Source organism: Cygnus olor, chromosome 2 (assembly GCF_009769625.2).
Source record: "Cygnus olor isolate bCygOlo1 chromosome 2, bCygOlo1.pri.v2, whole genome shotgun sequence".
Lineage (NCBI taxonomy): Eukaryota > Metazoa > Chordata > Aves > Anseriformes > Anatidae > Cygnus > Cygnus olor.
Window position 1 is genome coordinate 30,904,532 of NC_049170.1, and position 25,282 is coordinate 30,929,813.

Genomic DNA, 25,282 nt, shown 5'->3' on the forward strand with positions numbered 1-25,282 from the left:
AAACAGAAACAATTTTTAGGAAAAATTTTATACATAATTTCCAGAAAAAAAAATCATTTATTATGCTTTCTAGTATCTGCTGATTCAAAATGATCACATCAATAATAATTGAAAATATTAATATTTCAATACTTTTCAACATTAATTGAAAAATTTATAGTAGTTTCCCTACTGTTACAAGAATCTTTTCTTGTAAATACCATTATACCAATACTGCTGTCCATAGCAACTTTCCTACCCTGAATCCAAAAATTGAATAATGTATTGACAGCACATGAGCAAAACCCAGGACAGTAAATCAGTTATTTAAGATGGGAGACTTTTTAATGTCATCATAAACATCACTAAAGCTTATTAACATTACATTAAATGCAACTCTCTAGCACTAACATATTGGAATTCTTCAGAAGCATTATTTATTCTGGTTGCATTAAGAGCAAACAATTTGGAAGACACCTATTTATTAAGTATTTTCAAACAAAACAATGTGAGCATGTTTCTCCTGTTTCTCATTTTAAATGAACTACCTAGTCAGTGCCAAACAAGGCACTAAAAAGAGTCACAGAGAAATACAAATATAAAGAAGAGAAAAAAAAATACACAATAAATCAGAGGAAGGTACCTCTGAAAGAGGGAACGGATAGGGAGGGCAAAAAGGTTAAGATTTTAATGACAGATACAAATAAAGAACAGAATAAGAAATATTTTATTTTCTTCAAGACAGAATAGGAAACCATCTAGCTTCCTCCAAACAATAGAAATAACAACCTGAAAATTTTGCTCCTACTCCTTTCATAGTAAGAGAGCCATTCATGCATACGCAACTCAGCAAGGCAATAAATACAGCTTTTTTTTTTTTTTTTGTAATTTAGAGGGTATATTTAACATATAACTCTTCGCAATTTCAGTTAGAATACCTTAGTACCTAAAGTCAGAGCTAGTACTATAGAATTAATTGCCAAATATTAAAAGTCTTTGCATCAAGTCTATCTGCTAGTCAGTAAATCCTAAAAGCATTTTCCAAAAGATATTTAAGCAAGTAAAATCTTTAAAATATCTGCTGAGTTCTGGCAGACTCTTATCAGAGGAATTCAAGAACTCTGATTTACACACCAAGTTTTGACAAAATAACAATATTGGGGAAAAAAATAATTCTTGATTAGTGGCATTTGTCTGGCTTTAAATATTGTCCAATAATTATTGTTTCCTGTCCAAAGAAAAAAGAAAAAAAAAACCCTACATAAGTATAGTGTTTTTTTTCCATTCTCCTATTGCCTGACCTCAGAGAAAAGCAGGAGAACCAGCACCACTACCAGAAATCTATTAGAAAAGTTATCAGCAGCTATTAATTTTGGAGCTGTTTCAAGTCAAAAGAATCCTTTTGAGTTCCACCAGTAATAGGTCTGATTCTTGATCCTTATTATTGATTTTATTTTTCTGGTTTTAATCCAAAGGTTAACTTTCTGATAACAGTTCTACTAGTCTAGCAAGGTTCATAACCTTGTTGACAACCAACTTTGCTGCTGACCAGCAGTAGGTATCTTGGGAATGTCATTCAGATCAGAATCATAGTAATGATTCAGTGTTATCCAACTCAGATTATATTAAAAGAATTGTTTTAATATGAATTACCAATTTTGCTGGAAAAACAGAAACAAAAACAAAAACCTACCAACAGTGTAGATTAAAAAGCAAAAGTCACAAACAGGATAAAAATACGTCCTATGAACACAAAAATAACCATACCTAATAAGATAAAAGGTCTATTTAATCCAGTATCCTATCTTTATCAATGGCTAAAAGTCTGTTCCTGATGTACTGTATAAGTACAGAGTGATATATTTGGTATTTAAAACTTTTCCAGCCTCCAAATTTCTTCAGATTTGTTCCAGCGAAATGTGAGTTAATCAATTCAACTTCAGGAACAGACTTCTGGTATTCCGGTCAACCCATATAGCAATAATACAGTATTTTTGCAAGGACATATAAAGAAACAGTTTTCTGACTGTTTTTCAACGTACATGGGCTGTAGCAAAGAAAACAATAATTTTCTTAAAAGTAAATGGCAGAAAGGAATAAGGAAATAAGAAAAAAAAACAATATTATATTCAAATAAGGTAATAGAAATAAAGAAACGAAATGTAAATTTGTAATGTTATCATTTTTTTTTCCTAAAACAGAATGAATCATAGAATAGCTCAGATTAGAAGGGACCTTAAAGATCATCTAGTTCCAAACCCCCTGCCATAGGCAGGGATGCCATAAAAATAATAACAATAATAATATAGGATCATCAGTATAGATACTTAGAAGTTAATGTCTTACTTCATATGCACAGTCCAACAAAGAAAGCTGATTCCTTAAGTAGCCAAGTTTGTATACACCTAAGAAGACTGAGCAGCGGATGATTTCCAGAATTCCTGCTTTGGGCCTAAGAACAAGAAATAATTCATGTTAATGTTCTATCTTTTCTTCTTTGTTGATTTGAGTGAAATAGAGGATGTAAAAATAGTCTGTGATGTCCTGCACTTGCATCAAGTCACCTCTCTTAACCTTACATTTTTACAGCATATGGATTTTACGTTCAGCTAGAACACTAAATTTGCTGTGAGAATACATATATGCAAAGAATATATGTGAACTCACACAAGTGTAAATGTGTCTTTTGAAAAATTACAACAGCAAAATTCTGAAAATTGCTACCTGAATAGCTCAGAATCTTTTCATTGGTCTATTTCTGTAAATTTCTACTAATTCACTTTACTAAGACTGTTAATACAGATCTCTGGTATATTGACAGACTTTTACCCATCCTGAAATAAACTTTCAGTAGATACAAGCAAAAGGTATTCCTTTCCGAGAAAATAAAATAAAATAGAAAAAATAGTAGGTGCAAAAGAAGGAGTGGCACAACAGTGAAGGTTCTATTACACATTTCTATTTTAGCAGGGCAAACAGTTTCTCTGTAGGAAATTGTAGTTGTTATTTACTTTTCTGTAGTGTCACAGTGCCTATATGGACTACTTCCTTAGTGTACATCTCACTGAGCTGTTGTTTTTCTTAAGCTCCAATTTGATTTGAAACCATAATGACTAAATTTAGTCTAAAGTCAAAGATTTAGACTAAGGTCTATCCCTCACATGTGTTTGAGTCTAGTCTTAGCTATACCATGCACTTTTCATATACTGTCAGCCTATCTGCCACCCACGGCATGCTACATGGGACGGACACAATATGTCTGAGCTTAAACGGCCTTGGGCCAGTCTTCAAGCCATTTTGACATGCCAAAATCTCAAAACCAGAGATAATGACCCAACAAATGCTAGCAAATTTGAGCATATGAGCAACCAGGGCTGCAATATAAATATGGCCATTAATTGCTATTGGAGCACTCCTAGTTATTATTTGTGTTATCTTCTAGTCAACAGATAGAAACATATATGCCAGAGTACATCTATAGTTCTTTATCAATACATTTTTTGACACACTTGAGATTTCCATATAATAACAAATAATGCTTAAAAACAGAAGAAAAAAAAAACAAAAACTTTTGTCTCTTGCCTGTTCTCCATAAGAAATCCAAAAGAGGTCAGGGACAGAATGATAAAGAAAATTCTCAGCAGAATAGTTCCCTGTGATAACACCTTCAAAAAAAAAAAAAAAAGTAGAAAAATATTAATTTAGACTAATTTGCTGAAGAGAAACTAAATTTAACAGAACAGCTTCAGCTTCCTCACTCAGTGATGTTAATGTCCACTCACTCACTTTTGATGTAATTTGTTGTTTTATTTTACAAAGATTTTCAGTAAACACCTTTATAGTTGCCACTATTTCCAAAATAATAATTAAGATATATCCTTCTGTACTATGTGTTTTCCTGAAGTTACTTAATTCCCTTATGCCTTTGTCCGAGAGGAAACAGTCATATCTCTAAGTTAAAACCACCTCAGCCCTGTTCTTTTTCTTCATCTTACGTTACTGTCTTTACAATTGCTACCTATGAATCCCAATGAATACAAAACAAACAAACATAAAAAAAAAAATATATTGGTGAGACTAAGAATTCAAATGATGTGACAACATAACCATATTTTAACAAGAAACAACACTGATATTACAAGAAACAACATTGATATTGTCCCTTCGTGACAACTCAACACTTGTTTCCCAGTTCAGCAAAACTCTTCAGTTCACACCATTGACTTTAATCAAACTTAAAACTTTTAAACTTTAACATGCATTTGGACAAATAGCAGCATGAGGATTTATGTCTTTAACATTTACATCTAAGTTATTTTGAAAAGCCTTTGTTTTTTTCACTGAAACAACAACAATACAGAACTAGTGGATTTTGCTGAGTTATAAGGAAACCTTTCTAGTTTGAATAGTTTTATGAACAGCATCTTGTACTTCAAGATTACAGGCATTGAAAAAATAAAAATCTGTGAATGTCTGCCTTAATTTCAATAAACTCCACTTTGTGACAAGCCCGCTTTCCTTCAGTGGTGGCCCCTACCTCTCGAAGAGATCTAAGGTAAGTATCTGTGAGTGTGGGAGGCCACAGGAGAATAATCTCAAATTTTACAGCTGTGTGAACTTACAGTGCCCATGTTTGCAAAACACATCAAACCATATGCTCAGGCTGGGTAGGGTTCTGTTTTAAAGAAGAATCACAAGCACCTACTTGGATATCCTTAACAAATGGTAACTGAACAAAGAAAACAGCATCCCAGTAACATGCACACTAAACAGCAGTCTCAATAGTTTACAAGCCAGAACACACTTCTCACAAATGACACCTGTCAAGTCACTCTATTGCACAGATTTATACAAGGATAGATCAAATTCATTACTGGATTGCTCCACTTACAGTCCATTCCATCCTTCATTATGATAAACTTACAAAACCTCAAACTGATGATTACTATTGTTGTCTACTTAGATGAAGACTTGAAGAAAGGATACACTACACTTTTCTTACACTCACCCTGGGCATCTGCTATTGGTCACCACAGAAGACAGGATATTTCTAGAATCCAAAAATTCTACAGCTCTCCTAAGGTTAAAAGATTTTCTGTTGTTAACATGAAGCAATATGCGTTGAAGTGACAAAACTTTTAATTTTTTTCTTTTTTTTTTTCTTTTTTTTCTTTTTCTTTCTTTTTTTTTTTCTTTCTTGTTATAAAAATAAGCACAGACTCTATTTAAGTTTAATAAAAAGAGTAGTTCTTAAACTGATCATCTAGCCACAGTAAGTTCAACTCCCACTTCAGCTTCCTGTAAAAACTGGGTCATACAAAAATTCAAGAAGTAAAGCAAGCAAAGAAAAACATGATTTGGCACAGACATAAGGGAACTCACCCATAAATTTCTTAGAAATGCTTTGTTATGTTTTTCAATGACTGTTTCTTGTCAGATAAAGGAATTTGCCGGGGAACTGGGACTGGAATTCAAGATTTTTTCCTCTTTAGAGACTGTCCTCACTTTTCAGTTGTAGAATTGCACCTTTTTTTTAAAACCAGTCCTGGCCAGGTGGGTCTGATTTTGTTTTGTGTTTCCAGTGCAATGCACTAGCTTCTACAGACTATCTTTAAAATGTCCCTAGACTGATAGGGCATTGTTCTGAGGAAAGGAACATAAGGCCTTAGGTAACAAGAGAACTGAATATCAAATACAAATTTTGAGGATGCCATGTAATTTTTGAAGAGTTCATGTAGTTGCTACTTTACAATATATGGTTAAAATCACACTTTACAGAAAAGGAATGATCTCTGCAATGGTTTTGAAAAAAAAATGTTAATGTTTGTCTTCAGGGAAGGACCCAACAGCACCTGTTGTGAATGAATATGAGTGTCTCCAAGTTCCAGTTTTAAAAAGCTGTGTATTTTCACACTTTTCTGACCTTCCACTGTTTCTGAGTTGGCCAGCATTAGACAAACAGCTAAGTCCTAGGCATCTGGGTTTCCTTGTTATTCCAATTTCAGAAAACTAAGGTGCTGATTAAGTCTACCTTTCTTTAAATAACTGGAGTGCCTAAAACCCTGTTATTAATTTAAGCTTTCTGTGTACTCAGTGGAGAGAGTGCATTTACTGAATGATTGTTTCTTGCCATTAGCTAGAAAGTAAGCATAGAGGTGAAAGTAGGTATAGCAGGCTAAACTTTCCTAGATTGAGCCTTGCATTTGAGTGGGTGATAGAAACACTTCTCCAAAATAGACACATTTTGGGCATATTTTTATTGGTGTTTTCTCTCAGAACTTCTTTTTTTTTTTCCTTCCCTAAAAGATATTTTAATTTCCATTTCTAAAAAAAAAAAAAAAAAAAAAAAAAAAAAAAAAAAAAAAAACACAAAATAGACTCTCAGAGTTAACATCTTTGCAGGAAACAATAAATTTTTTTATTATTCATTTTTGGTGGATTATTCATTTTTGATGGATTTTTATTCATTTTTGATGGATCTTGATAAGCTTGATAATGTTGACACTGTAATATAGTAATTCAGATTGCAGCTTTCTCTCCACAATGAAATAAAGGAGTGAATTCAAGAATTTGGACCATGAACATGCAAACTTCACTTACTCAAACAGTCTCTCTAAGACGTGCAAAACTAGAGCTTGAAATTATCATTTGACTCACCAAATTTATCTAACCACAGAAGAAAAAAATACACAGATGAAAAAATGGAGACAAAATGAAAAAATTGAAATTAAGTTTTAAACATGGATTAATTTCCATGATTAATTAATTTCTCAGTTTCCAGGACAAAAAAAAAAAAAAAAAAAAAAGGAACAGAAATACATTTTAATGTATATCAATAGAAGCAGAAAAACAACTGAAATAATCTTATGATTTAGGAAAATAAAATTCAAATATAAACAACCTTTTATCTTTTAGGTTAAAATGCTATGTGAGGTTCTTTGATTATTTTGAACTACCAGAGCCAGGTATGACCATATTTTATGGATTCTCTTTTTGAGGTCAATTTCTGTTTATCTCCCTTTTCAGACACTCACTTCAGAACCACAAGATTTTGAATGGTAGCCATTTATAAAATTTCTTATAGTTCAATACCATCTGTGTCTCAGAATGTGAAAGACTGAAGGAATCTAAAGTGCAACCTGCAGTTATTTGCAATCTCATCAAACTCACACAAATGCATAACAATGTAAAATCTTGGTACTGTGATGCAGCCTTCAACTTCCTAAGTCCTTTGCCTTCTGAAGGCTGAGGGGTGAGGCATCAAGCCTTACTGGGAACTGTGAAGGTAGAAGGTGTAAGTTACTCTTCACTATAGATACATGTATCATACTCACATGGAAGAAAAAAAAAAAAAAGCGTGCAATGTTTGTTCATTTGTGTCCTAGTCAGGGACTACCAAGAAATTTGTGGTGAAATCCACCACAATGCCATTTGGGAGTAGGAAGAGTAGGTATATTGTGGCAAATATAGAAAAGCTATCTGGAAACAGCTACAGTTTTGTGAGTTGGGGTCGAGCTCAAAAATCTCCACGAATCTTCTCCCAGAATATCACTATCCATCTTTTTTGGCTAACAGGCAACATTCTTAAACTATTAACAACCAACTAATGTTTAAAATAACAAAATAAAATAATATAAATAAAATAAATAAAATAAAATAGCGTTATAATGACACTTCTTCATACTCAAGAGTTTTGGAGATGTATTTGAATTTTGCTCTTCAGTTGGCTCTAAGCCAATGATGGCACTGGAAAGCAGATCTGGCAGCATTTTCAGCAATAGATATCTTGCCAACTAGTCTGTCTGCAGATTTACCCATTGGAGAAAGGGAACTGCCATCACCTGAAGGAACTTTTACTGAAACACAGACATTTGGTGCAAGTTTGCAAACAGCAAACCAATCATACGGCATACATATCTATTTATTAGTTTGCTTTCCTAACTTGCTCTTTACAGTTCCAGTGGTATAGTTACATACTGTCTTGATTCTCGTATTTATTTTCAAATTTGTATCACCCTATGAACTGGATGCTGGCAGCTGTGACATCCATTTTCCAGGCCTTACTCTACCAAAATCAACATTAGTCAGTAGATTATATCACTAAACTAAACATCTTATATTAAATCTACACACTGCAAGTTGCACTGTGAAAAGAATGTGCTTTTTACACCTTTGTTAGTACTAGCATTTTCAACCCACTTAAACATTATTTGAATGGATGTATATATAAAACAAATGAATATTTATATACTGGAGTATTTGCATAAACAGAGAAGCCTGTTGGACCACAGTTACAAGTCAGCCACAACTTTGCAATGTGGTTATTGGCTGTAATCAAACAGAAAAAAATATTTTTGTTGGATTTTGATTCCATTGAAAGCTCTAAAAAATATTTTGGAGCCTTAAAAAAGAAGGAGGGTTACAGAATTTTGGGAAGTTTACATTGCTTTTAACTGACAGATTATCACAGCATGTATATAAATAGAGAGAGAGAAAAAAAATCTGTTTAACCAAGGAAATATGCCATTCCAAATGTGCATTTCGATGTAAATTGAAAGATTCCAAAATGACTTTTATATTTCAAAGGACTCAGATTGTTTTATTCCTACTGAAGAATAAATAACATGAATGCATTTTCTCATCCTATTCTCTTCAGTGGTTCAACAGAAAAAGATGTCAGGACATTTCATAATTTATCAGGTGCCCTGCTGTCATATATCAGATACTTTCAACATTCAAATGATACATGTTAATACAATGCTATGGAACCTGTGTTCTTAGGTGTCTTTGTATGCATTTTATTTTAACTGAGAATTCCTAAAAAAAAAAAAAAGAATTCTTAGCAATATTACTTACATGATACTTGTTGATGTCCTATTGATTGGATATATTAATTTTGTTCTCAACTTTCAAGAGACCTATCTTATCACTTACTAGTTTTTGTCTAATTGAAACTGCTCTTATATTCATAGCTTTATAATCATAGTAAATGTTATAGTATCTATCAACAATAAAAAAAGACACTGCAAAAAGTGTTTAAGGTATACTTCACTTTGATTTATGTGATACATACAGTTCCGGAGCTATGAGACTTTTGCTTTGAATGTACCGCAGTTTTACACTCCTAGCACTCTCTCTGGGACTGATCCAAATCCCATTATTTCAATGAGCTTTGGATCAGATCTAGATGTGCAGAACTCAGAAGTATTTTTTTATTCTCTGGATGTAGTACAGATTGCTATATAGAAAATAAACACTGTATATGCTCTCCTGTGGAAAATATATATTTGTTCTTTCTTGTTTTGCTCTTTTTCTATGTTAAAAATGTAGTTCATTCAGACTGAAGGTATACAGTTGCTCTTTGCATATAGAGAAACTTAACACTTCTACAGGGCCTGAGACCAAACACGGAGCAACTGTAATCACTTGAGAAATGTAATAACTGTGTGCTGCATCTTATGGCTATTATGAAATGGAACTTATACCTAAAAATGAGGAAAACAGTTAGCTTTCTCCATTTATGGAGCTATGCCACAGTTATGACATAATTCATAGCCAGACAGAAAGTTCCAGTTGTATCCATAGACATTTCATAATTCAGTGTAGTGGAAAACTGATATTGAAGAATGTTTTTTGCCAAGTAAAGTTATTCATACACAAGCTTCCTTCTCATGACAGCTTCCTCACTGTACTGTAGAGCAATGCTGGAACTCTGTCTTGGGACCAGCACTTTCTACACCCACGCCAAAGGTTTATGTCCTGAGATGAGGTGCTTCCAGTCCCCTGTGCTCTCCTTATCCTTACTGCCTTATTACCCCACAGTTTTCAGCAGAGAATTTTCTAGTTGTTTTGCTACAATAAGTTTATACATGGTGGATGTATACTTTTCCGCTCTGTATTTGCAAGAATTTAATGATCATCTGGGCTTTGGGTGCATTTTTCAACTTCCCTTATTACTATTCTTAAACAGCTGCAGTTATCAGCAGAGAAAATAATTTGGACCATCCATTTTTTCCTTCTCAGACCAGAAAAAAATACAAAAGGAGAAAAGAAAAATTATGAAAAAACTCATGAACAGACTCCTTAGTTCTTGCCATTAAAAGCAGTATCAACAAAGTAAAGAAAACAAACAAGCAAACAACAAAACACTTGATTTGATCCCTAGAAAAACATGACTTGCTGATCATATGCAGGACTCTAGAAGCATATCCTGAAAATCTTGCAAAGGCTTTTCTCGATGTATGAACACTGGAATTAAGTGCATTGTACACCTTTTTTATTTGGGAGGTATTAATGCTCACCTTTGGATTAATTTCCTGTCTTCAGAAATTTCTCAGAATAGACTAAACTTCAGATGGTTTAGTAATCTCTAAATTCCTTGCAGTTGTGGTGTGACTTTTTATAGAGATGAACATGATGTGTAGAATATTTTAATGTTAATCAGAAGAGAGTTCCTGAGCTACCTTTTGTGTTCTTTCGGAATGCTATATAAAATGCTTTTTAAACATTTCTCAAAACCAGCATTGTTGTACTGGTTTGATGTGCAACTCAGAACATGTCTAACCTAAACAAACAAACAAACAAACAAATAAATAAGTGGCCTGCTGCCATGTCTTCCATTATTGCACATAAAGACCCTTCTCATTGCCCTTCTTGCAATGGGATGTGAGAATTTCTGAGTTGAAACTTCAACATTCAGACAAGGCTTCTGAAAACTTGGCAATACTTTGGAATCCTTTGAACATGTTTAGATACGCAAAATAGACTTACTTCCAGAAATCCGCCTGGACAGATTCAGACATGTCATTCAAGGCATCAGGGCACAGCAAGAGGAGCTGCTCCCCACACAAGCGGCATAGTGGCCAGCAGCAGTCCAGTGGGCTGGGCCATGGAGTCAGGGAAAAGGTCACAATCCAGCAAGGTAGGTAGGGGACAGTAATTGCCATTGGCCAAGGGCCAGAGATTGCTGGGAAAGCATGCAGGGATGAGGCAGGTCCACGGTCCAGCAGAGGCTGATAACCCCAGGGGGCCCTCAATGCCTTGACTGCAGGCCTGTGGCAATGTCTGTGACACAACAAAAAGACCGCTACTTAACCAAGCAGGAATGGGAAAGAATATAAGAAGGGCAAAGGACATTTTATTAAATGTATGGAGTTTGTGGTGGCTTTGGTAGGCTTTTGACTGATTTCAGGGACACTAGGTTTATGCATTCAAATTATGCTAGTTAACTAAAAGATTTTCCCTTTAGTAAAGTAGAAAGAGTTTTCAAGGAAGGAAGAATGAAAAGGTAGTTGGAAAGGTGTGTTAATATCTCACTTCTTGTAGGTGGAGAAGGCCTCATAGTGCACCTTCAGAGACCACACATAGGGTAACCGTGTTGTGTTACTAGCGAGATCCTGTCAGCCCAAACCCGTGGTGGGAAATAAGTCCCTCTCCCTGCACTTCTGTCAATGCTGTTGCACATTCAATACTGGAAGAGCAATTTGCCCCAAGGCAGTGGTCCGCTAACTCTGAACTCATGCTGAAGATTCCTACCTGCAAGCACCACAAGACCTTTGCAATCCTCCTTCTAAAGCTTGGACAATATTGGAATCCAGAAATGTGACCAACCTTGATATCTTAAAACCTATATAGCTTTAAGTCTGAGATATATTCTTCCTTTCATGAGGTCCTAAAACCTGAAGCAGACGCGTACCTTTTCTGCAGAACATTTATTATTTTTAATTGAATTGCTTAACTTAAGCACATGCATCTGTAAATGGTTAATAAAGTTATTAAATATTTTAATTAACATGTTAATGCATATATAATGTTATATTATTATATATTTAGCCATTTATTATTATACTTTTTACATACTTTATTTATGATTATAATAGTTAATATATGATACAGGCCTTAGAGTTTCTTTATTAGAGGACTTAGATTATGCTTTATTATTTAAATATGTCATGAGTCATATTACTGTCAGCATGAGATGCTATTACTCAAAGATATGAATTACTTACAGTCACAGTAGCAAGAAGGTCAATATACAGCTCCATTATCACTGCAAAATGCACTACTGCATAGCAATTAAGGTAAGCTGGTACTCTTGGGTTGAATGGAACTTCTTTTCCAGTGATCTGTATGAAGCAAAGCAGATAACAGCCTTCAACATTGACACAATCCAGCCTGATATTCCTTAGTATTCTTTGTAATTACAAACACAAAAGGGTTAAGGGACATAGATAATTGCTCAGAGATAATCTACCTTCAAATACATGTAATACCTAGTGTGAGACAGAATTTAAATATGTGTGCATGTATGTTCACAGCTGAAAGAAAAAGAGAAATGACCTTACTCTATAGAACTATTTTGGAAATCTCTTTAGGAAATGAATAACGAAAAGATAAACGAGAAGATACATTTTTTCCTTAAAATAAAATAAAATAATAAAATAAAATAATAATAATATTAGTAATAATAATAGTAATAATAAAAAGTAAAACATTCATTTCCTTCAGTTTCTTTTCCCATTTCATCTTCCCCTATGCTTTATGACTGATAATTTGCTAATTTAAAATAGCATGTGTAGAGTTTTTAACATTGATCCAGTAGCATTAAGAGGTCCAAGTAAATTACACAAAACTGAAAGCCTCTGCATGTTATATTTACCACTGGGATTTCCTCAGGAAGGCCAAGTCTAGGTTTGCCTGGTCCCCAGCCTGGCCCTTTGAATAGGACAGAAAGCTTATTGCAAAATCCAGGTGTGGCCCAAAACGTGTTCCAAATATGAGCCAAGGGACGTAACTGAAAAAAAGAGCAAGTGATTTTTCAGTGTTAGTAAAATAAAATTTAGTAAAACATTATATTTTACTCATTCTTAGCTTTCAAATAAAAGGTTTTGAAAGTCTGTAAAGAGAATAAATTAAAACGAGAAGTTCAGAAAACCTGACTGAAATAGGCAAGGGCTGTATCAGGCCCTTGGTTCATAGTGAGAATTATGATGACTTCTGCTCAGAGGAAATTTTCACTTTCTTGTAAGCAATCCATAGTATTTAATGGTATTTTGTATAGCTCTATTTATGGTGGTTTTAAACTAGAATTTTGTTACTGGGACCTTGACATGATATACTCTCAATTCCTAAATTCCTTAGCTTCTGTCTGGAACATATATAATTGCACAGACTGTGGCCATCCTTCCAGCATCCAGCCCAGACACCCCTTTGGGTAGAATCTCATTCACTGAGATACCTCATGGGGTATGAAAAGTCCCCATGAAGAAAATGGGGACTTATTTACTCCTCAGTCTCTGAGGTTTTTATGGAGAATTTTTATCCAGCTGAAGAGGAGCCTGGACCAAGAATTCCACCAAGAAACATCATACTAAGATTTTTTTCTTCATTTTTAAACTGCATTCAAACTGTGTTACAGCTTTTGTTGAAACCATGATATATAATGCTGTCAACACAAATCATTCTGTAGTATCTTGAAGAGGAAATATTCAATACAGATAAAAATAGATAGTAAAGATATCACACCATGGGATTATTTATGAAATAGTAGTATTTAGAGAAGACATAAACAACAGTGTTTTTTTTTTTTTTTTTCCATCTGTGCTTCTCTGCATATTGCTCTGTGAATGGCAAACTGGACATCATTCAGTGGGTAAATCACAGACCTGTTACATCTCCATCATAATTAGTTAATAATTTTACTGTATTGTACTTTCATTATGGCTCTACATGCTCTATATATGTTCAATGCAGCGAGTGGAATTTTTTTTTTTGTAATGAAATAATTAAGATTAATAAATGAAGATAGATTAACTGACTTGTGCAGCAATACAGAGTTAACCTCAATTGTGCCTAAGAGAGGAGTTTTTCTGAACATCAGTGGCTGTTGAAAATACCAGTCAGTGATACAAACTGATACAAACTGCACCTGGAGCAGAATGGGTTCGAATGAATTTACTGGATGTGTTAAGCCATATACAACTTTAGCATCTTCTGCTTCAAATGTTCCTGAAGGAAAAAAAAAAAAAAAAAAAGAGCAACCAACAATCAAATTAAAAGTATACTTATTTTTGTTTGACAAACTAACTAAAGATAAGGAAGAACATTTTTGTTTGTTTGTTTTACCTACCAAATATCCTGTCCCAGATAATGAGTGTGCCACCATAATTTTTGTCAATGCAGTAACGATTTCTGCCTGTAATGAAAATCATTGGCAAGTCATTCCATATATAAGAATATGTGTGACTTAAATATGAAGGGAAATCTTAGCATCAACTTCTAATCTAGTTTTAAGTTGTAGTAGGTTAGCTACCTTTTATGTGTCTATAAAATGTCTTTTTTCTTATTAGGCATATAACTCTCTTTCTACTCAGATTCAAATATACAGATCAAATGTGTCATATCCCAAATTTCTGTGAAATAAAAAGATTTATTTGGAAAGTAAATTTAGCTAAAATATATATTTAAAAAAGGAAAATTGAAGAGCAAACAAAAAAATCACCTCACCAATTTATACCTAAGCAAATATATACCAGATATATTTATGCACAATCATCTCATTAATGGCTTTCGTCTATGTTCTATGTCATGTGTCTGATCCTGTCTTTATTATTAACTTCAAGATGATCCTTTTATCTATTTGCTAGGGAATGCATTTGTATATGAGCCATCCTATCAAAAGTATGAGAAAACCCTCATTGCTTACACTGCTTAAATACCCCCAACTTCGCGGAGTTTGTTTGGAACAACTGTACAACACTTGATCAGCTCTAGAGTGATTCTGCTCAACTCTGATCGGGATCAGGCTCAGAGGATTAGTCTGGATTTACAGCAGAGCAAACAAGAGCAGAGTGTCTCCCTCCAGGATTACCAGTACTTGTGCAAATTTTAAGGATTAGACACTTACAGCACCACAGTCTTTTTAAAGAGTCTACAGTGCCATAAACACTTTACACACGGAGGATATAATAAATATTAATAACATCCTCTGTACATATGACTGCATTTGAGTCTGTTTCAAATTATTTTGCTCTTCCATGCTGCTATTACATTTCTCCTTGTTATCTATGCACGCTGAATGAGCTAATGGCATCTATGAAACCCACTCTTATTCCACAGCTATGTTCCTGGCATTTTTTATGATGCATTGGAGTTATTAATCAAATTTAGATGTTCAGTACTGTCTTTAATGGTTCTGAATATTGATGGAAAGTCATATCAGCTGCCATATACAAGTGTGAAGTGATATTTTTCAAAAATTCAGACAGTTGGAACTAAATTCCACTAAAACATTTAACAGCTCTACTTCGAAAAGAAAAACGTATTTTTGCATATTTAGTGTTTGAATTTGAATGCAAGAGCATCTGTTATTGATCGATAAGATGATCATGTTTTAGCAGTCAGGGAAGTTGAGATATTTTTCTATCATTCCTCATATTTGCAAGTGTTTAACTACTTTGTTCAAAATCTTCAAATTATCTCATGTTACCTAGGCTTAACTTCTGCTCGGTAATTTATCTCAAATGTAAAGATTTAAAAACTAAATTTAATTTCTAAAAACATTTTTTCTTTTAATACTGTGCAATTTCTAACATAAGAAAGGCTATTTTTGAAGCAATGATCAAAATTAAAATTCTTGTATAAAACTAAAATAAAATTTTAAATCTTTTTTATTACAGTACAAAAACTGACCATGAGAAAAAACACTTACCATGATGAACTCTGTGATGACTGGGAGTGTTAAGAATCCACTCCAAAGGACCAATATTGGTGACAACCTGGAAAACAAGTAACGTTTATATAAGTTTGAAAATACTGTATAAAATCAATAGGAAAGAGGGAAAAGAGGAGGATGAAAGGCATATAGAAGATGTTTATCTTCAGGAGACTTGCCTCAAAAGATGAGAATGCAAATTTTTTGCCTCAACCTTTTCACTGTGTGAGCTACAATGATTTTCAACAACAAAAAAGTGAAATCTAGTTAAATGAAAGTTAAATTATATATATTTTTTTTGATCAAGCATCATATTTTCTTTTTATCTTTTATTATTACTTCATGATTCTATACAGATCATTTCACTCACAATATTTATCTGTATCCATTGGCACTGTTCAAGTTCCAGTGTAAGTCTTTAAGACGTGAACACTCTGCCTCACAAAATGGCTGGCACTGACCCAGAAACAACCACTTCTTCCTTCAGTACCTTTGACTGCTTGTCAATACCCTTCTTTTACCCAAGCAGAAGCAGCACAACAAACCTCATTAGGGAACTGATACTATTTTTTTTCTTTTAAAATCAGTTTAACTGGATCAGTTCCTGAATCTGATCCAATATATGATCACAAATACTCACATGAGTTAGAGGTGTAAGAAAGTAGCAGCAGCAACTTAGACCAGTATAAATTCATAGTGAACCTGCAAGCTAAGTCAACGATTCAACAGTACAAGAAATCCAGCCTTGATCCTTTTAGTAACAGACCAGAAAGTGTTGATTGCCATAAACTCACTCTAATGATTCAAGTATTGTCAGAAAATGCTGATGAGTTAAGTTTGTATGAGCAGGGTTTTGTGCTAAATGAGGTATTTGCCTGTATTATGGAGCCAGAGGAAAGCTAGCATTAACTTCAAATCTTTTACTTTGGTTAGCTCAATAAAAGCATGTGGATACCCAGACATAGCAACTATTCCTTAATCCAAAACACAGAACTATCAGTCAAAAATAGATGCAATCACTGGATGAGTAAAAAGTGTTTGTGGTCAGAATATATCACAAAATGGTATCTATTTGCCATGTCTGGTTATGACCATAATGTCTTTCAATTAGAAGAGAAATAATAAAAAATAAAATAAAATAAAATAAAATAAAATAAAATACTTACACACTTATACCTTAGGAAACAAAACACAGAACTTACCACTTTAAAAAAATAATAATTATAATTTTAATACTCATCCTGTAGACATGAGTGATCTGTAATATATAAATAGAGATAATATTGGCAGGTAACACACTAAGTAGATAGGCAGCCACTCATTACTCACGAGAGCAGGCCTGTTCTTTTAAATAACTAAACATACAAAGATTTTATTCATATAAAATTTACTGGTAAAAGTTCTAAAAGATACCAGTTCCATTTCTGTCTACTTTCAGTTCCATTTGTGCAAGAGAAAGTAGATCTGGACTCAAAAAGTAGACACAGGACATTTCATCACATGAATTTAAATCTTTGTGAATAAAGCAAATATAATAATTAAATGAATAAACAATTTTGTTTATATTTGCCTTTCATAACATAAAAATAACTTCTAATTATCAGGTTAAGCAGAACATTTTTGTAAAGAAAGGAGTATAGAAATGAGAAGATTCTTCAGAAAGAGAGAACTGTAACATCTGGAGCATCTGTCTCAAAATCCTGCACACATTGGCTGGAAAAGCAGAACACTGGGACAAGTTTGTTTTGTTTTGTTTAAATCAGAAGCCAAGGACAACATAAATAGGGCCATTTGTATTTCTCAATACTCCCTCAAAATAAGTTCAAGCTTTAAAAGACCACCTAAAGGTGAGAAACAATTCATCATTCATGCTAGCTTAATTTCCCTCCTCTCTCAAGCAGAAAATCCCACTGTTTTAAACTACGTGAGATGTAACCACTAAATTAATTTAATGAGATGAATGTCTTGGATTGAACTACAGTCCAACACCTAAGAGAACAAGGATTTATCTCTAAGACTGCACCTAACTTTGACCTACTTGGTTTCAGTATATTTTTAGCTAACTATTTAAACAACTTTTTTTTTTTTCTTGGTAAATATAAACTAAATCTATGCCAGGAGTGCAGAGAATCACTAAGAGATAGCAGTCTTCACTTTTAGCCTACAGGTAAATTATAATAAATGTCCTCAGAATGAATGCCTTGAAGTATTCAATATCCACCTGATTAATTTCATATTTTTAAATTAAAAGTCATTCTTCTGAAAGTTCATATAATACTTAGGTATGATGAAGTAAAACTTTACATTTTGAGCTTCCCTGAGGATCTCAGGAGTTTTAGTACAATTTTAAATGAATACTTCTGGCTAATCCTAGAGAAAGCATTTCCTTTGGAAAATGAAATGTGTCTCATCCACTTAAAAGTGAAGAGCCCACCATACAGTCTTTTCTGGGGATGGTGACAATTATAAGTCTCCTGAAACATCTTGCCTTCAGCATCATGAGTGATTGATGCCTGGGCCCACTTTGATTCAGCAAGGTTACCTCCATTAAGTGGCATATTAGCTACATGCTGATAGAAATATTGTCCGAGATAACAATGATGACCACATGTCTTTTAAGATCAGAGGTGGCACAGTACTCTGTACCTGACAAGAAAAGATCCAGCATGTTGAAATTAGCAATACATAAATCAATACTTTGGCTAAAACGCATCAAAAATACATTTCCATCAGATATTTAAAATGGTACAGGATGCTATTTCTAGAAATTTGCTTTGCCATCAGTAAGTTTACTCCTATATATTTTGAACATTTCTAAAATAGAAGAAAAAAGCTGTTATAACTGAAAAACTTCTGGTTCCAAAAGGATATAATTCATTCCAACAAGGAGAAATATATCACCTCTGGAAAGGTGGATTTTGAAGCTTCCTACAGCACCACGATGTGAAGAACATTTTTGTTGATTTTTGTTGAATTTTTCTATCTTCTGCCATCTTACCACAGGTAAAACTCCTACGAGCAGATCCTTCATCAGAGTAAATTGTGAAGGGTAGGATAATAAGATAATTTTTGCCAGGGAAGATTCTGTGCTCTATGACCCTGTTATGTGAGGCTGAAAGGAGCCTACTGAAATCACAGTGAAAGGACTGGACTTTGTAGGGATTCACTCATAACAGGATTTAATGTGGTGTAACAAGAGTCCACATACAAACTTTGTTTCAGATCATTTTACTGGAAATTAGTTTCAAAATTAAAAAATGTATAATGGAAATGTCATTGCCCAATATCTCTGTTGACTTTACTGCAAATCCTTTTCATACTATTGAAAGGAAAAGGAGTCTACTTGTGAGTGTAAAATATTCTTGTCTATATCAACATCTTGCAGTTATCTTGGGAAGACAGAAAAATAACTATTAGAAAAATAGTTATTTTCTAGAAAATAGAAACAGAAAAATAATTATAACTAAATTGAAATACCTCAACTGTTGTCCAAGTATGATTTTATCAGTATTTTGACCAATATGGCTGGGGGAGGTGGAGAGAGGGGTTATGGTTGTGTTTGTCTCCTAGATACAGACACCTACTGTTCTAAATCAAGCCCTGCCTCCAATTTTTCCTCTCAATTAACACATCATGTGCACCTCAGCTCGTATGCCAGTGACCCACAGATGAACTGCAGCAATCCTGCAAAACTATTTTCCCGTTTGCTTTGTTTATGTTTTAACATCCCATAGCCAAAAAATAAAAAATAAAAATAAAAAAAAAAAATGACAAAACCTTACAAATGGATTTGATAAAATACCTGTGGATCTGATATGTAGGTGTCTTATGTAAATCACTCATAAAAGCCTTATAAGATCTCTCCTGAAAACATATATTCCTCCTTTTTCTTTTTTTCTTGAAAAAAAAAACAACAACAACAAAAAAAACATATTCCTACGTTATTGCACTGAGGTATTTCTAAACAATAAAGCAGAATTATTATGAGAACACTTGAAGCAATTCCAAGAGCAGTTTAAAAAACAAGACAGGATAAAATCTGCAGGCTTAGAAATTTTTCCACATATAACTGAATGAGAAATAAATCTTTTTTCTATAGTAGTGGTTCTTATATAAAGATGTTTCCTTTGTGACAGCAATCCCTAACTTAAAGGAAAAGAACATTATGCGATATCTCTTGCAACATGTAAGCACCTCCGTTTGCGGTCTCAAAGTTTGTCAGCACCAAGGGAAATCTTTATTGCCTGGTACCTGCACCACTTCAATGTAGTTCTTGTTTAAATAATGAGAAAAAATCGTGACATGAAATCCAAGGGAAACTTTACATCTTGTGTAACAACTCCTCCTGTCACCACTACAACATGAATCTTTGCTTAACTCTCTTTCAACATGAATGTTAGGAAGGAATGTCGTCTGAGTAGAGTAGGCAATGTTACAGTAAAACCATTGGTAAATAAAAAGTTTAACTTTTTTTTTCAAGTATATGAAAAGCCATTTGTAGCAGAGCATGACTTTCAAGATTGTAGTGTAACTGATCTACAGGACAGGAGAAGGTAAATTCATCACTTGAGCATCACTAAGGAGCACTCTGAACTTAACTCTGGGGTTTTTGCTAGACTAGTTGGTAGTAAAACAGGTATTACAATTGATTTCCTCATCAAAATCCAGATAAGATTTTTATTCTCAGTACATAAATCTATATTTCAGACAGTCTGGTGGGGAAATTTAAAAATAAGACCCTAATAACATTCCTCAATAGAGCTGCTGTGTTAATTCAGGACAACACACCCATGTATTTATACAGATGGCCCTCGTGATCATATTTGCCATGTGAAATCTCTACAGGGAAGCTAGGGAAAGGCAGAACTCCTAGGATATGTGCTCGTCTGCCCAGTTTCACACTTTGAAATCTTCGGCAAACCCTGATTTATACATCGCCAACTGTTTTCCTATCTGATTAGGCAGTTTTCTACTCCAGTAAGCATGTAAAATGGATGTGTCCAAATTTCCACACTGAGGAGCGAAAAAACAATATTTATAGTTTGGAAATAAAACAAGCTAAATGAATCAGGCCTGTTGGGATCATAAAGAGTTTCATAGGGGGATGATTTTCTGATAAATTTGTATTTTAGGAATGGGAGGTAAAAGCCTAGTTTTAATGTATAGTCAAGTTTAGGGTATGTTTATATAATAAACACACCGACTTTAGAAATGTATTTATAATAAATTATCTTGAAGGCAGTTACTGTTGTCGCTTTTCATTGGTTTATGCCTTAAACGGGTTAAGCTTTGAATCAAATTGACATCTGAGATGAATATTTCAGCTAACACTTTCAATAGGTGGATGCAACTTTTTTTTGTTTGTTTTTAAATGTCTAATGAAGTCCTCCTGTAGGAAAGATGAGGATATATAAGATGTTTCAATCAGGTTGTCCACTAAAATGAAAGAAAACCATCACTAATGGATTATTGTTTTAATTGCAGCATTACAAATAGCAGAGCACAGAGAAAGCCACTCTTTCAGTCATATATCAAGTTAAGGATTTTAAACAAAATCAAAGAGAAAAATTGCTATACAATTTCAGTATTTTTCATCAGCTTGACAAATACATGCTGGAAATTGGGGGGGAGGGGAGGAGGGGAGGGAAGAAAAAAAAAAAGAAAGAAAGAAATCATATGCCAGCCTTGAAACAAACCAAAATATATTCAACTGCAGCTCTTCGCCCTTCTCTTTAAAAAGACAAAAATATAGTCAGCATCCTACACCTTGTATTTTTAATAAATAAATGCCTTTCATATTTTCTTTTACTTTTGAAGCCATAACTGATTAAAATAGATTCTCAATAAGGACAAGCTATGAGCAAAACCCAAGGTTAATATGTGCAAAAACACTAAAGAGATGGAAAATTAGATATCTTTTGTTTGTTTGCTTCTACAGGGCTTGATCTCTCTAACTTATGTCCACATTATTGTGGTATTCTTTCATTATTTTATTAACTTTACTTGGTAAATAGGTTGTTTACATTTTTCTGCAGTATTCAAAAAGTACTGAAATAAGCTGCATCTCTAAGTAGCTCATTTTACTTCCATCTTCATAATCCTCCACAGACACAATTGACATGAGTCATCTAAATAAAATTATTGAGTATGATTTTTGGTTTTAGGGTTTCTGCAGAGAGATTAATAATAGTCAGACCCACTACTGCGACCCATAGCTGTCTGTTGCAAGAAGAATCTTTGGTGCGAGGACCAGAAGCCAGTGCTCAAACTCAAGGACTTAATAATTAGGATGATAAGTCAAGTTCCTGCTTACATTCTTGTCCCATAAACTTTTCATTTCTTGCCTCACAAGTGACCCATCTCCAGCAATGGAAGGGAATAGTTCCCCTGCACAGATTGCTCTTGAATGAAAATGATCACAGAATGGTGAACTGCTGAATGTGTTAAGCAAGCTCATTTAAATGACTGATATTTTTAAGTCTCTCTTTATTCTGCAGTTTAGTTAAAAGAGAAGCTAGATAAGAATTAAAAACTTACCATGTCAGGGCACTGCTAGGTAGGCTCAGATATAAAAAACTGCTAAGGAGTACTTTTAAAACTTAGTTTAAATTGGGAGGTTCACCCTGGTGCTACTAAGTTGTAAAGTTGGCACTTCTTATCACCATTAAGGTCATAGGTGCTAAGGAAAGAACTCCAAGCTTCATGACTCTATATTTTTATATAAACAGTGATTAAATAGTGTTCAAGTGCAGGCACAACACTTGACAGGACAGGAGCACTGTGCTCTCTTGTGAATGTTTTATTTTCTCTCTCTTTGTTATTCTTCTTATTTAAAACAAAAAGAAGATACTTTAAATGTCTAGAAAGATTTTTTTCCCTCTTAATGGGGGTGTGAAGCAGGGAAAAGTGGAAGACATTTTGCACTTATTACTAGTATTTTCACTTAGTGATAGTGATGTTAGCTTTGTACTTTTCTGCTCTCTGAAAAGTGCAATGATGACAAGACTTTCATCCTCTAGGTTGGTCAGAAAATCTATTAAGTTATTTTGGCACACAGTCTGGACTGAAGTAGTAAGATCTGCTTCTTAGAATCATGGCAGAGTTTTATTGTCTGTATTGTGTACATATTCTATCTGGACCTACCCACAATAAATGCTTGACTTTCAGTTTGTGGCAGATGAATAATGATTTTCTGAATAATAATAATAATAATAATAATAAAAACAAACAAAGAAATAAACAAAGAACAACCATCATCTATCAGGAATGAGACCACAACTTTCTTTTGAAAAACATTTTTTTTCCTTTATGCAACTCAGTGATTGGCTCATTTCCAGTTCATTTTAGAATAATTTCACGTATCTTCGTAACAGTGAGAAAATCCAACTCTTACAAGCCAATAGAACGTCAGATGATGCGACCTGTTTCTAGCAATCCCAGATGAATCATCTGGGTCACTCCGTTATCAGATATAATCTTAAATATCAGACTAGGAGAGTGGCTGCATATCTCACCCGTAAATTAGGTCCATTTTTTTAATGATTTTTTATGATTTTTTGCAAAAGTCTTGTGAAAGGCTTGGGAATTTATATTAATCCTTTGTAACCTGAATAGGACAGATGTGTGTGTTTATGATTTGAAGGTGCAAAGTGCAATTAGTGCACTGAATTAAGTGACTGAATTAAAGAAAATAAGATTGTTCTTTCACTAAATGAGCCCACATATTAGAATACAGAAAATGAAATTGAAAGGTTTGGTTGACATGTGCTATTTGAATTCAAAATGAATTTCTAGTGAAAAATTCAAGAGAGACTACAATTTCACAACTATACTCAATGCATTAGATTACTGATTTTACCTTTTACTGATGACTCTATCTATTTAAAAACAAAGCAACAACAACAAAAAAAAAAAAAGCCAAATACATTTATCTTGTCCAGCAAATTAAGTTAGTTAATCACGTTTGGTTTCCACTGTGATCCATTTGATAGCACTTCTATACCTTTTTTTTCCAGAAAAGTTCTACACATTAAGTTGAACTCATTACTCACGGACCTTATAGGAACTATTCACCGTACACTAAATTAAGGACAAATATACACCTTTGCAAACTTAGGGCCTTGGGAATGTTTTTATTTTGTATTTTATTTTTTTTACTTGCCAGCAGTAATCCTCCTACTCCACAAAATAGCCACAAAAACAAAATCATTTTCCCATTGCAAAGACTTGTACACATTACAGTCAACTAAATTTTGTTAAAATGCTTTTTAAAATCAAAATCTTATTTCTTGATCAAGAAAATACCTTTCAGTTTTAAGGAACAGATTACTAAATTCACTAACTGAATACAGAATCATAGAATAGTTTGGAAGGACCTTAAAGATCATCTAGTTCCAACCAGAGTTGGAACTAGACCAAGGTTCCAAACCTTCCACTGGATTAGGTTGCCCAAAAATCCCATCCAGCCTGGCCTTGGACACTTCCAAGTACCACAACTTCCATGGGCATCCACAACTTCTCTGGGCAACATGTTCCAGTGCATCCCCATGCTCATTGTAAAGATTTTTTTCCTCATATGGAATGTAAACTCTATTTTAAAACTGTTACTTTTTGTCCACTTGAATATCTTATCTATTGTCTAATGCTGTCACTTATTTATCACATTGTCCTAAAGATATTAGATACTTTCAACTGCCACCCATTGGACTTTTGTCTTAAATAGTTTTTGCTTAAAGAGACATATATGTCCTCTAGATTTTCAAGATATGGTTTTTCAAGATAAGCTTTTGATATTGATATGGTAATCACAGGTGTACTGCTTCTTAAAAGGAGTACATATATTTGTATGTATTTTTATTAATGTTACTTGTCTTTTTAATCTTTTTTAATCTCCTTATTGACTACTTACATTTCAAAAAGCATAGAAGACTGTTTCTGTCTTCCTAGGTAAGAGTTGATGGAGGTAGGGACTTCCGGACTGGGCCACAATAGCTCACCTGGTACTGACAGCCAATGGGCTGTGGATGGCTTGGTGCCAGAAACAGGATTCCTTTTCATGAAAGAGTGAAGCCTCCACAATTTCCTTTTTTTTTTTTTTTTTTTTAATTAAAGAAAACAGAGCAGAAGTCAAAGCTAAAGAAGCTCGGACCTGCACACAGCACAGGAGTGTCCTACTAAAATCATGCTTTCTTGTGATTTGGAAATAGGTCCCATGGTTTTGAATGGGGGGGAGATGGCAAATACTATATACTTCCACAGCAAGCATCAGCTTTACTGAATCAGTGTTTTCTGATTAAAAAAATAAAATAAAATAAAAAATTGGCTTTTGTAGTGATTTCAATTCTCTTTTGCCAGCCTCCATAAGGTGTCAAAATGTTTCCTACTCCTTTCTTGTCTGTTTTCACCCATGTTACTCCTGGTTTATAGTAGCACTTTTTCTGCTTTGATGAGGAAGGAAGACAAACATGAGAAAAGAGATGCCTTAAGAAACCTGAGTTCTATGAGTATGGTAAAGAGCATAGATTGCAGTCTTTTCCTAAATGAGAAAATTAAACAGAAACTAATGCATGTCAAAGATCACACAGACAAGGA

General features: G+C 33.8%; 1 protein-coding gene across 3 annotated transcripts in view; it reads right to left on the reverse strand.

The window, feature by feature from the left end:
* The window catches only part of AGMO (alkylglycerol monooxygenase), a 196,893-nt gene that overhangs the window by 84,027 nt on the left and 87,584 nt on the right, over positions 1–25,282 (reverse strand). For all 3 annotated transcript variants that reach the window (XM_040548950.1, XM_040548951.1, XM_040548952.1), the window contains exons 6-12: positions 15,689–15,755; positions 14,108–14,173; positions 13,907–13,986; positions 12,638–12,772; positions 11,988–12,104; positions 3,562–3,644; positions 2,326–2,431 (exon numbers count right to left, since the gene is read on the reverse strand). In XM_040548950.1, coding sequence (XP_040404884.1) covers positions 2,326–2,431; positions 3,562–3,644; positions 11,988–12,104; positions 12,638–12,772; positions 13,907–13,986; positions 14,108–14,173; positions 15,689–15,755 — 654 coding nt within the window. The remainder of the gene's footprint in view (positions 1–2,325; positions 2,432–3,561; positions 3,645–11,987; positions 12,105–12,637; positions 12,773–13,906; positions 13,987–14,107; positions 14,174–15,688; positions 15,756–25,282) is intronic.